Source organism: Harpia harpyja, chromosome 10 (genome assembly GCF_026419915.1).
Source record: "Harpia harpyja isolate bHarHar1 chromosome 10, bHarHar1 primary haplotype, whole genome shotgun sequence".
Classification (NCBI taxonomy): domain Eukaryota; kingdom Metazoa; phylum Chordata; class Aves; order Accipitriformes; family Accipitridae; genus Harpia; species Harpia harpyja.
Window position 1 is genome coordinate 37,339,390 of NC_068949.1, and position 13,573 is coordinate 37,352,962.

The 13,573-nt window shown below is 39.3% G+C and overlaps 1 protein-coding gene across 9 annotated transcripts in view; it reads right to left on the bottom strand.

The window, feature by feature from the left end:
- ABLIM1 (actin binding LIM protein 1) overlaps nt 1–13,573 on the bottom strand; it is a 147,995-nt gene that overhangs the window by 37,075 nt on the left and 97,347 nt on the right. For 4 of the 9 annotated variants that reach the window (XM_052798385.1, XM_052798380.1, XM_052798378.1 and 1 more), the window contains exons 9-11: nt 12,212–12,274; nt 5,495–5,572; nt 2,463–2,618 (exon numbers count right to left, since the gene is read on the bottom strand). In XM_052798385.1, coding sequence (XP_052654345.1) covers nt 2,463–2,618; nt 5,495–5,572; nt 12,212–12,274 — 297 coding nt within the window. Of the gene's footprint in view, nt 1–2,462; nt 2,619–5,494; nt 5,573–9,764; nt 9,813–12,211; nt 12,275–13,573 lie in introns of all 9 variants that reach the window. The other 5 variants (XM_052798384.1, XM_052798377.1, XM_052798386.1 and 2 more) reach the window with 5 other exon arrangements.

Below are 13,573 nucleotides of genomic sequence, written 5' to 3' on the forward strand. Positions count from 1 at the left end.
TATGCAACAAAAGTCAGAGCTGAGAAAAGACAATTTCAGTCCTAATCAGTTTGCTGCTAGCAGGGCAGAAGTTATAGGACACGAAGAACCTGAGTAACTGACAGTTTCTGGAAACGTTATCACTACATTAAGGGTCAGCCTCAGTAGCAGAAAATTTATTTACAGATCTCATTTCATATCTCTTAATCTCTTTTATCTCAGAAGCTAAACCACCTGTTCATGAGCTCCTTTTCTCTTCCCCTGCTAACTGCTGGTGGGTCTATAACTAAAATGCCTGGTCCCACTAGATGGTGCTATGTGACTATCACAGACTTCCAGAAAAACAAGACTGGGATTTAACTGAACAAGAGTGAGAAATTTTTCAAAGCATTTCCCTTCCATTGCAATAAAGAAGAATGTCTCATGCTGTGTTTTCTCACTTTCTATGGCTAAAGTATACAATTTTCTTGTAGCCCATTCCCTGTAATTAAGGTCTGTCTCCACTACTGAATTTGGTGGCTCTTGCACATCTCCCTTGTACACCCAGAAATCTTTCTTAGCCGAGTTTAGTGATTTTTTTCCTTTTTTTTTAAATCATGGTGAAGGGCATTTCTAGTGTATAAGCTTAAACTCAGGGTCCCCTTTTATTTAACACCACCACATACACACACTTTGCAAAGAGAATGCAGGTTAAATCACTCAAAGTCTGCAAATCCCTGCCATGACTAAACATGTCACCTCCTTTGCTTTTTAAAGATGATGGTGACTGATGTATGATGTACCAAGATTGTTGTCACTCAATTACCACAACACAAACACAAAGTAAGAGATCACTCCACCCCAATGGGCTTGTGTTCTCATTAGGGCAAGGGAAGGGAGGAAAAACAGGTACAAAGAGGTGAGGTAACTTGCCCAAGGTGACAGAAGGCAGCAGTAGCATTGGGTGGAAAACCCAGATGTTCTGAAAAGAAGGTGAGAGCCCTTCTGTTTCCAGAACAAATTTCTGTAGTCACCAGAAATTAACTGGATTTAATGCTGGTGAAAATACAGGGTAAGAAAACCCCAAAGGCTTTTGCTTATCCCCAGAACAAGCATAACACCAGACAACTTCCAACATACTGCTTTGTCAGTAAGAAGCTTCCCCTTAAGGATTAACAAATAGTTCACCTTCTCTGGGTGAGATTAGTTCCTTTTCTGTGACTAACAAGAGACTTGTGTTTGTAGAGGGTTTTGTGGAATGGGTCAGGCCTGTTGGAACTGGTCAGAGGTCACCAATGAATCTCACAGTAGTTTTGAACCAGATGTCAGCTTGATTCACTACCGACATAAATTTGAGGGGGGAAATTGTGTAATATTCTGACCTGTTAATCTCTTATCTTATTCCTGAGCTGAACAGTCTCTTGAATTTCCAACTCATGTTACAATTCAAAAGACTAACCCTATGAAACATTAAAGAACAAAGGAGAAAAACGGAGGCAGCTCTGATCTGTTGGTGGGCAGAACACTTTGCTAAGAAAGCAGATTATCAGTCACTGATCTGGGCATCTTCAGACCACTGGTGTGAATGATTTACTGTACTTCCTTTTTCCTCAGCTTGTCTTCATACTCCATTCAGTTGCAGTCAGTAAAGTCACTGAGATTGCAAGAAAGTAAATCCATTTCCATGTCTATTTAGATTTGCATTCAGGAAGTCTGATTTACAGTCAGATGGTATTACATGACAAAACCTGCTTCACTATCTGCACTGGAACCATATAAATAGTAATTGCAGCTATGGAAGTTCACCTGAGAAAACTGGGGGACCTTACAACCTGAAAGATATCTTTAAATACAAATTTAAGAGAATAAATTAAATAGGTTTTCTTCCATCATTGCAGGATACAAGAATCCTTACTAAATGTGAGGCAGCTATTTACATAACACAACTAACCTGCTATCCCAGGTGGAAGAGCACTTCATTCTGACCCAGTTCAGATTTTATCCAGTATGTCTAGCAAAGTGCTCTGGAAATGTATTTCCGTTCAATATGTGTAAGAGAAAGCATCCCGCTGCTCTTAATCCTTTTACTGCCCTGTATTCCTCATACTCTGTTGTGAATATCAGTGCTCCACAACACACCACGAGGTTGGGTTTTGCCTCACATTCTGGACTTTGCTGTACCCAAAGACTAGGATATCCATGTGAGTTACAAGAATGCACCTACAGACAGCCTGCAAGCCTCCCTCTGCTCCCCCGCCATTCCTCTGCCAGTGGCTGGTGTTAATGTAGGTGTTTAACTGTGTGTTTAATTGTGCAGTTTCACACATGAGGCATCATCATGATTGTTCCCATTTAAACCCAGATCAAACAGACAAAAAGCACTGTGAACAGCAGCAGCAACAATATCTAGGAGTGTCAATTAGAAACTGTTTCAAAAGAGGATAGAAGCGAAGCAGGCTTTGAATAAAGCATATAGCAGAATGAGTTGCTTGTCGGTTCATTACCTCTCCAAGACTCTGTCTCTCCTGTCTGTCCTCGTAGGCAGAAGTGTAGAATGGCTCATAAGTAATTAGGTCTGGACGTTCAATGTCATAAATGGCCTTGACTTTGGGAATGGCTGCTAAATCCTTGTAATCAAGGATTTCATTGTCTACTTTTGCCTGAAGGTCAAAGACAGAAGATAAATTAACTTACACAAATGTACTGGTAATTTTTGTTTTACACAGAATTTATGATTTTTGTGTATTTGTTGTCACACTGTTGCTACGGAAAACCCTTTTTGGCACTCTACATGCGAAGTGATTGCTTCTTGTTCTTCTCCAGCAAGCCTCCTCTGCAAAAGCGCACAGTGTTTTCTCAGTGTAGGAAAGAAAGAACATGGCATATACAGATCTAATACAAAAGTTTCTTATCCCCCGTAGTCAGCTGTAAAGGTCAGCTCTGCAAATGACTCATTTTGTGGCCTCAGGCAAGTATTTTCACCTTTCTGCTCTTGTTTTCCCCATATGTAAAATGTGTGATAACATCAATTTAGTTTGCAGATTACAGAGATTATGAGAGGATTCCATGCAGAAGACCACAGACAGAAATTCAACTTATAACTGTGCACACGAGAGGAAATAAAACTTATTACAAGGAAATAAAAAGGCAAGCAGGACTATTTGTCAGGACTGGGTATCCAAACTCCAACTGAAATTATTATATTGCACTCACCGCTCAACCTATACCCAAGCTTCTAAGGTGTATGTTGCTTATTAACTGCATACTACATAGTGCTAACATAGACTATTTTTTCCACTAAAACTGCAAGGACCTCTTGACTAGTTAAAAAATGGAAGTAGGAAATCAGTTCCAAAGACAGCTGCACCCATTAGAAGAAGCTAGAAAGAGACCTTCCATATAGTTTAGATAGCTAATATCTTTCCTTACTTAAAAAGGGCTTTTAAAAAAACCATCATACGTTCCTACCCACCTTACAGAAACAGATTTGATGATTAAAACCGAAAGGGAATATTCAAATTGGTTTTCAATTCTTCTACTAGATATTTTATTTATTCATAGCAAGCTGCAGAAGGAAATAAGGCTGATCTGTTTCTACTCACGTTCAGTTCCATTCTTGCTGAGTACTAGCACCTAGTATTTTCGGAGTAAAGTGCATTTGCCTTCCCAAGCTCTCATAACAACCACTGGTCTTGGTGGTTCTTAAGCAATGCCATAAATTAGAAGCAACACAAAACGTTTTTTGATAGAGAAGTAAGGTTTGAAATAGCTAGGAAATACACGTTCTAAAAATAGCCTCAAATCTGTTCAGTTTTTATTCACCAGATATAAAAAAATACCTTCAGCAAATTAACCCTTAAAATATGTAGGTATATTAAGGTATGTTATTTCTGTAATATTTTTACCACAGTCTGTTAATGAGCTGCAAATATGTCTGGATATTCTTAATCCAATATAAATTACCATAGATATTTCTGTAGACCCTGGTCTAGGCCATTATGTTGCCCTACAGACTGTGCTGTTGAGCAGCAGTTAAATTTCATAACCTACAGCTTATGAAGTTGATATTACCAGCAGACCGGCAGTTCTCCAGGACATGCTCTGTGTTTTGATATTTGCAGTGTGAACATTTTTAATATATCAGATAATTTTTGTTGCTGTTGCTGAAATGCACTGAAGAACTAGTATTTAACTCAAACTCAGGACTTGAGATTTGTAATTTTGGTAATTTTTCTGCATTATTATACAAGCAACTGATAAATTTCTGTGTCTTATACTACATTTTCACCTATGTAATCCTAAGGTTATCTATGAAGTCAGTGATTCAGCATTATGCATAGGTAACAGAAAAGAAAGTTTGCCCTGTGGTCTGCCTTTTCTTCCCAGCATACCTTCATCTTTGCTCCCCTCATAAGGGACTCTCTCTCACTAACTTGTCTTCCTGTGATTTTCTTCCTTAGCTGTTATCTTCCACTTCTACCTTGGGTTTTGTGCAGGTTATCTGTGAGCATGGTTTATATGAGGACGAAGGTTATATGGACTTTCAAGGAACAGGATTCTTAAATGGATGTGAGTTTTTGGAAGTGCAGGTTATATGCATGGAAATACAGCAAGTTTGAGAAGGCCGAGTTGTTCTGTTATTCACCCAAGTACATTTGAGTTGATATTCTTCCTCCTTAGAACTGGCTTAGTACAGCCACAAAAGATGACTCTTTTTTTTGACCCTGTGGACTTCTTTGCCAAGAAAAAAAAAGGTACTGACATTTACAACACTGAAATGCCTGGAAAAGTGGTATGAAAAGAAGAGAAAAACATTATTCCTTTGAAAATTTGGGGCCAGCCTTCTGCTGATGTATTTCCAATTTCAATTTCTAAGATCCTATGGGCTCAAAAGGTACCAATAATAAGGCCAAGAAGTGAAAGAGATCCTCTAAAATAATGAAAGAGGAGGCTCAATTACTGAAGGAATCACATTAACACTCTACATCTCAGGTAACCACAAATAAAATAGTATATCAATAGCTTTGCATTTTCAGCACTGTTAATTTAGTAAAAGAAGGATGCTTAGTATCATTTTTGTTCTTAAATAAAAAACACCTTTCTTTCCACAACCAAACCATCTGACTTCTGAAACGGAAGGTGTTGTACCAGCCAGGCTTCTTTTAGTGTAGCTGACCCTCCTCCCCATGTCCTGCAACTGCAGACAGCAGATCTCTCAAGAACTGCATATCGAGGCACACACATCTCCTCACATAACCCCTAACAAAGTCAGATGACCTGTCTGCCTTCTGTCCCTCTTCACACCACCAAATGACTTCAAGAGATTTACTGTATCTTTCTAAGGGAAATGTGACCTGGAAAAGGCCTACCCTGCTCTTGAAATTCTGTAGTTATAAAAACTGCATGGCGAGAGGCTGAACAATCTAACCACTAGAATAAAGGGATTAGCATCAGCATAAAAGCAATTTATTTCAGCATGAAGTATTTTACATGCAAGCAAGGGATCGGCAGCTTATTCATCAGAAGGCATACTTACATAGATAGTGTGGCCTGGAGAGCCAGGTATACTGGAACCTGGTCTGGAATAAATGCTTTCCGATGATGTTCTTGTAGGCTGAAAAACAAAAAGTAACTTTTCAGAGCAACCTGAAGCCATTAACATTGGTAATTTGGGTTTTAAGTGAAGAAATCTACATACATCTTGAAATTAACTGAATTTAGGAAAAAATGTTGACACAAATGCAAGCATTCTGGCAAATTTCACAATCTTGTGAGGCAAGTAGGCTTTTTTTTTTTTTGGTAGGGGAAGGAGTGCTGTGAGAGGGCAAAGAGGTTTTCTAAATCATACAATGTAAAAGACTGTTCATTAATAATAATGAACAAAATCAAACAACACCTGCCAGAGACACTGCAAGTAGCCATACAAAGTACAACCCAGGATAATCCTGCTGCTCATTTTATCAAAACATTAGTTCACAAACAGCTAGAGGTATCAGCAGTTCAGCAGACAAAACCATTGAGAGGAGCACAGCACACACGTTATCACTTTCCAGGTGTTCAATCACTGGATTTCCATTACAAATACAGAACTAAATTCAGTCCTTCTAAGTAGAAGGACCAGAAATCCTTGGCTTGGAGCTGTTCCTACATCTGCAGCACATTCTAGATGCAACATGAAAGCTCAACTGTTGATTGAAATTTCATGATTCCTCATACTGCAAAAGTCCTGATGTTTAATGACAATGTCTTACAAACTGAAATTCATGAGAACAGGCACATTCCTACAGAGCCAGTGCTTTTACACATTTAGTAGATTTTCCAACACTTCATCAGGACTAAACAGACACTGATTCCCTGGGGAAAGTTTTGTGAGAGGAGACAAAATGACTTATCACTGAGATGTGGGGTCCTGAAAGCTCGGTGAATTTGAAAAACATCTGTTCGATCAAAAATCACCCAGGCTACCATGGCCATTACTCCTAAACTTGGCATGCAGTAGACACAGAAGAGTAGTCAACGATATCCCACTTGCAACTGAGAAACCATGAACAATTTTTGCTCCCTAATTGACTGCAAAGACCAAATCCCATCACAAAGCAATGCATCAGCAGATGACTCTGATGACACTACTGCAGTGGGATACTTCAAAGTCACTGAAAATTAAATCTTGGTAAATAGTCCTTACCTCGTCAGCTTGTGACATTGAACTAAGGGACCTTCGGGCACACACTGAAGAAAAACAAAGCTTGACAGCCTGGCTCGCTGATTTTTCTTAGGAAATATCTAGATTGAACGCAAGGTTACTGGACCTTTCTTATCTCACAGCATGCATTTCCTGAAAGGATCTTTCAACCGACCTCAGAGTCTTTCTACCTTTTATTTCATAGCCAGGAAAGCTACTGGAACCATCCATATAAAAAATGCTAAAGACTAGAAAGACTAGCAGGCTTTCTCTGACTTCATTTGTGGAAATGAAATCACCACATTCAGGGAGGGTCAGAGGTATAAAGGCTTTGAACATGTTCCACCAAAAAACCGTGAAGGTTCAGATCAGAGAGCAGATGTGGCCATGGACTGACACAATCACAAATCCTCTCCAGAGCATGTCTGAGAACACTTTCTCAGCTGGACCTTTACGTGTTTCTTTCCTTTTCTCTCTGTAGCTGCAAATTCCTACATCCCAGAAGGGAACAGAAATTTCTCAGCTGCCCTTAAGCTCCTCCCATGATGCAATCAAAGCAACAAAACCAACAACAACCACCTGTTTCATGGAAATGTTACAAGAATTAAGCTGGAAAATCTGGCTGTTGTTGAGAAACTTTATTCCCCCTTCCATTCTGCCATTTCACACCACTGTCTGAGTGGAGACACATGTAACATGTTGCTGCAGTTGCTATGGAAAACAATTGTTTTCATGACAACATACGGAACAGTATTAAGCAGTTGAGGTACTATATTAGGGGTTTCTCTGTTACCTTTGGCTTTTGGCAGACATACTTTAAGAGTTCTGTCTGCTCAATTCTCCCTGTTGCAGGAAAACAAGCGTTAGAGGCAGTTATGGCTTCTTCCCACCTGGCAGGCCCTCTGGGTTGCTCTTCGCTCTGGATCTTTCATAATAACTTCAGAAAACAAGAAATTTTCAGCTCTCGGTTCATCTCCTTAGTCTCATCTCTTAGTGTCACTGCTAAAAACCTTTCCAGCAAAGGAAAATTCACTTGTATTTATCACTTCAGTGAATTTATTAAATAAAGTTAGACACCTTAAGATAGTTTCAGCCAAATCCTGTTAACTAACAACTTAGGTGCTCTTAACCCTGGAGTACAGGAGCAGTTGTCAGATGGACTGGCAAGTTGTAGCATCTGTTCTTCATTTCCTCACTGTGTTTCTGCTCCAAGCTCCTCATTACCATCCCATTAACACAGCCATGAGCCAGATATGACATGAGCCTTTAAAACCAGTTTTCTATTTTCTGTAATTCTTCCTGCTTACATCAGTTTTACCTTCCATCTATTGCAAAGCTCCGCACTCCCTGGGCAGGATGCCAGCCTGCCAGCCACTGCCTAAGCACACACCATTCCTCTCCTGAGGAGCTTAATCCAAGCAGACCTGGGACTCTGTGGCTCCTCTATTCACCTCCAGTCCTGTATCTTTCTTAAGTTCACAACACACCCCTGAAGACAGTGCATGAAAAAGAACTTCTACATCTCCTCTCAACCTTCCTGCCTCACTTTGCCCTATTTCTTGTTTTGAATTACACAGGCTGTTTCCATCACAGATGGCTATTTCCTACTCTGCTGCTCCCATATGGTCTGGAATCCTTCACAGCTCTGCACCTTCCCCTAAAGACAATTGCATTGTACTTAAAAACATTTGTGCTGCTTGCCTTAACAAATATACACTACAGATTCCTTGATATAAGCTGTTCCTCTGGCATACTTTTACTTGCTATGGTTGGCTCCTCTCCTAACAGACCTATAATAGCTCCTGACTGAAAAAGTGTGACAGGGTATGTACGGCTTTTATTAGATTGTACATCACATCTTCATTAGCAGTCGAGAATCCCTGACCCTGTGTACCACTGTTGTGACTTTATATCTTAAACAGGTGGCAAGAGACACACTGGAGGTCAAGTTCTCTACTGATGTAACTGCAGTGGGGTGTAAATTCCATCCTAGAGGACAGCTGATCAGAGCACAGGTGAAACACGAATAGCAGCTATCCCTGATCTAACCTTTAACCTTCAGTAGAGATACCATGTGAGCATCTCTTGCACACATTATCGGAAGAAGACAGGTAAAGAAATTAGAGGAAACATCCTTTAATATGAATGCATTAATTTAGAGGTATTTCGTTCCATCACAATAGTCCTGTGACACTTGTTCTACACTCCCAGCAATAAACCAAGTTAAGCTGCTTACTTCTACAAACAGATCTGGAACACTCTTTATATGATTGTTCTTGTTCTTGAAGCATTCAAATAGAGCTTTTCATAATGCCACCTTTGTGCAGAGAAATTTAAAGCAAACTTCTATGAAGAACTACAACTAATCTTTTTTTCTTTTCTTGTGGTGCATGGCCTTTCTCCACATTTTCTGACAGCAGAAGAGTCATCTTTTTTTTCTTTCCTCTTCCACCCAAAGGGATGTAACAGTAGTAAATATATCAATATGGGATTTCTGTACCAGATACAGGAAGTCTATGAAGTGTATGAAAAAAATCGATAGAAATTCAGTCAGTAGAAATTCATGCAAGTCACTAAAGGAGCCAAAGGAAAGAACCAGATCACAAAGCATCTAAAGTATCTGCAAGACTTCTCAGTTATTTTCCACTTTATCACAGACTTCTTATGTTTTTGTTCTTCATTCCATGCACTTGTCTTGAGTGCAAAAGTTCTTTACGAACTTCATTTGCAGATTGGCACAGGTAACACCGTCATGCTCATCCTATCAGGTTCACATGAATTATCGTGTCACCCATGCTTATGCCCCAAATTGATTAACTTTTCAATTTAATATTAGATTGCAAAGCTTAAGATGTTCATCTGCATTTACCTCAGTTTGTCATGTCATCATGCATGGCACATTATCTAAATAAATAACTTTAAAAAAAAAAATATCCACGCTAGAGCCATTCACATTGTCCAGATGCTGCTACAATGTGGTGGCTCTGGCTTTCTCAAGTACAGATGTTCAGAATCGTGCTCTATAAAAAGTGCAGGCAACCAGATCAAAACTGATCCCAAGAACATCTGGCCAAATGGATGCATTATTGTTTAACAAAGGCATCGTCAGCATTGTTTACAGTACCTGCCTTAGTTTTTTGATAGAGTTCATTATGCAAGGTGGTGTTAATAGCTGCAGAAGAATGAATATGTTTTCACTTAATAACATTTAACATTATAGCTTAAGCAAATTCTCTAAACCTCAGAAGCTGCTTTAAGTGAAGCATGTTTAAAAATAAACTAATAGAAGACTAGGATGTAATTTATTCTACTAGGCAGACACAATTCTGCAATAGCAAGGAATTTGGCTTTCTCAGTACAACACTTAACTACTCTGACTACCTGCTTCATCAACTGCAAGGTTTTACAGTTATTTAGGACTTGGAACCAGGGTTCATGAAACACAGGCTTCCTACGGATTTCAGTAATTTTCAGTGGCCGTGTACAAGACCAGTAAAGCACCTCAGTGTTACAGCATTCCTTGTGCCTGTCTGCTAGTTTAACTGTACCCTTCTCCTTACAAGAGTGTTTCCTTCTAATGCATGGATTCATTATTTCTCTGCCTAAAAAATCTACACTATGTAAGCATCAAGACAAAAACCAGTGAACAGGTTAGTTCAAACTCACACAGACACACATATTAATAGGTTACAACTAATTTTTCTTCCTTTCTAGACACAAAGGCTAGAGAGGAGAATGAATTTTCAGCACATAATCATTGAAGGCACATTGCTACCAAACAAACTTTTACAAGACTACTCATGCAAACGTAGCCTTCACCAAGGGTAAGTTAAGTGGAAAGCAGAAGAAAATAAAGTGGGAAGCCCAGAACATACTGAATTCAACAGGAAACTTCTCAAAGAATTCACAGGATTTCACCCTGCAATTTTCAACCTACAATTTTCACATAGATTCAAGCCTTTGGTCCATCTTTGTAGCAACAGCAATGATAGCATCTTTGTGTCTATTCTGCAGAAGAACACTCGAAGCCAAAATCTGCCTTGAATTACACTTAGTATAATGATTATGTAAATCTAAACAGAATTTAATACTGACTAGATTTACACAAGAGTCTATTCATCTGACCCTAAGATATTTGTATCTTACACAGCCCACAAATCAAGAAAAAGAACATACCTTTATTTTGACATGGGCTGCTCCTATTTGGCCTTGTATATTTTTCTAATACATTGGATAGGATTTGGTTTTTTAATCCTAAGGCTCCTGGATTTCAGCACCAGAACTCAAGACTCGTGCATGCTAAGCTAAACGCAAAAAGCTACTATGCTTGCCTAAAAGATGACTGAGATGGTCCCACAGTTTGCTGTTCACAGACTCCAACACTCGATTCCATAAAGCCTAGGACTGCAGAGACACTGCCCTCCTTAGGAGCACTGATAACACATCTTTATAGCTGTATTTTCTTGATACGTATTTCTGTAGCTAACAGAGCGCACAGCATTCAAGAGTGGTTAATACATTGCAACATCCTAAGTTAACTGACTGAAGTACTGTGCTGGACAAAGGGCACAGGGCTTGCATTAACTCCCACTGAATCACAGCATTGGATTCAACCATATAATGCTACCCTGCAGACTACCACAATCTAACACAAATATCCTGCCCTGGCTGATAATATGACTACATCTACTTTGCAATTAGAGATGTGAAGGCAGCACCAGCAGACACAATGGAAATCCAGTGGCACGGACTCTATCAGCCTGTCTGCCTACCACTAGCCTGTACTAAGCCCATATCAGTACATTCTTACTTTGTTATCAGCTGAAAGCGACCTCAGGTGTGCCCCACAGCAGACACAAGTAATAAGCCCTGAATAAACTGCCCTGAAGGAGAAGAAATGGAAGCGGGTGGTGTTTGTAGGTGCAAAGCAAACTCAAGGAAGTCTGAAAGTAGACATGTAGTCCAGAATCAAGAGGACGGGGAGGATCTCCCAACTTGGATGTGGATGTGCCCCAGATTAGAGAGGGGCAAATGCTCTTGGGCAGCACACAGAACACGTCCAAACCTGGAATTTTGTAAATATTTTCTCAACTAAAGCATTCATGTGTAGTTGGTCAATACATATAAAAAAGGAACTTATTTAACTGACAGCATTTTTTTTTCTAAAAGCATGAGCCATTGTTCATGAAAACTACTTCTTTTTAACCATCACTTTAAAGTCAGATGCTTTTCACCATTTTCATTTGCTTCATATTTGCACTCCAATTTTTCGTTTTAGAAGGAAAACTTTCTGTAACGCTGGAAGAACAATACTACAGCCCCCAAAAGCTCATCTGAATCTAAAAAAAATAAATTAATTTAAAGCATTTCAATAAGCAAAATAAAAAATGTGAGAATTAACAAACAACACTGCACCACATGATGCAAAATACAGCGTCAGTGCCCCTGGTGGCAAGTGATAGCAGGAAAGCTGTGTGGCGGAAGTAGTAGCAAGCACAGCAAATGACAATAATGAAGAATCTTCTCAGTAAAGAAGACCATTATCAACACTATGAAAACACAACAGCAAACCTCTGCAGAGCGTGGCCTGCGCAGAACCAGACTCTTTGGATAAAAGAACTCAGATGAGGAATGCTGTCATGAAAAACAAAAGGGAAAAATGAGTGAAAAGGATAGCAGTCTCACCAGCTCAGTGGTTAAGCTCTTTTTTCAATCAAATTACTAATATCTACTTGCTAGATAATAATCTGTACATTATAATATCTATGTTACTTACTGATCCCTGCAGAATCACGAACAGCCAGACAGTTGTAAAAAAAAACCCCAAGCAATGTATATTTTTGTAACGTATATATGGTTGCTTTATTTTCTGCTTGTTTTGGCTTTGTAATCCTCCACAAATATCCAGTGGGGGGAAGATCTAAAGCAACCATTGTTTTTATGAACTCCCTCTCAGATCTTGACCAGCTAGAATGCCAATCAGTTTATATCACAATTCAGTTACTGAGAGAAAACAGAACTTGCTGAAAACTTCTGAAGTGACTTCAGTGATAAAAGGGCTTTTTGTTTTGTTTTGCTCTATAGGGTAAGGAAACTTAGCAGAGCAAATAGGCCATATCACTGGCTTTTTGCAGAACCACCAGAAAATCTAGGCCTGACCCTGAAAGTGGCTATATTTGTCAACTCATAAAGCAGATTCCAATTCTCACATCAGGTCTAAATGTGTGTCATAAGAAACTGAAAGTCAATCAAAGTACAGTTCATAATTTAGTGGTGACATGTTTAAATAGCACATAGTTCCCCCAGTTTCATTTGTTTCTGTACCTACCTGTTTGCTATTGCCTTCATTTGAGTCAGCAGAATGAAACGTGTGTCAACGTCAGCAAAGTGAACTCAAACTGATTTTAAAATAAGGTGTCTGACTTTGCATTGGAGTAGATAGAGATGATCTGTGATGGACAGCTGAAGCAAAAAATTCTCCATCTCTCCAGCTAGCTACAGTACAGTGCATTTGTCAATGCTTTTTAAAGATATTAAACCTCTGCATAGAAGCTCTCATCTAGGAAAAGGCGACCTTGGATAGCTGTGCCTTAACATTTCTCAGATGTTCCCTTAATATGCATTCTTTCGCTTCACTTCATTTTCCTGCAAGAGCTCACTTAGGCAAAGTCTCGCAGGTGGATGAATTCACTTACTTTACTCACTTCAATTAAAATTAGCTGAGGGAGAAGATGACTGACGTGCTTGAATGTGTGATAGAAAAAAGGAAAATATTTGAAGAGGACTTTGGCCATTTCCATGGGGAATGGAAATAAGCCAACTAATTTATAAGGTCAGCTGGAGAAGGTTTATAAGGGCTACAATGTAGCCAGGAGTGCTTTGATAAGACTCTTGGGTCCAAGTGAAAGGGAGGTATTGTACCCCAACTATCAC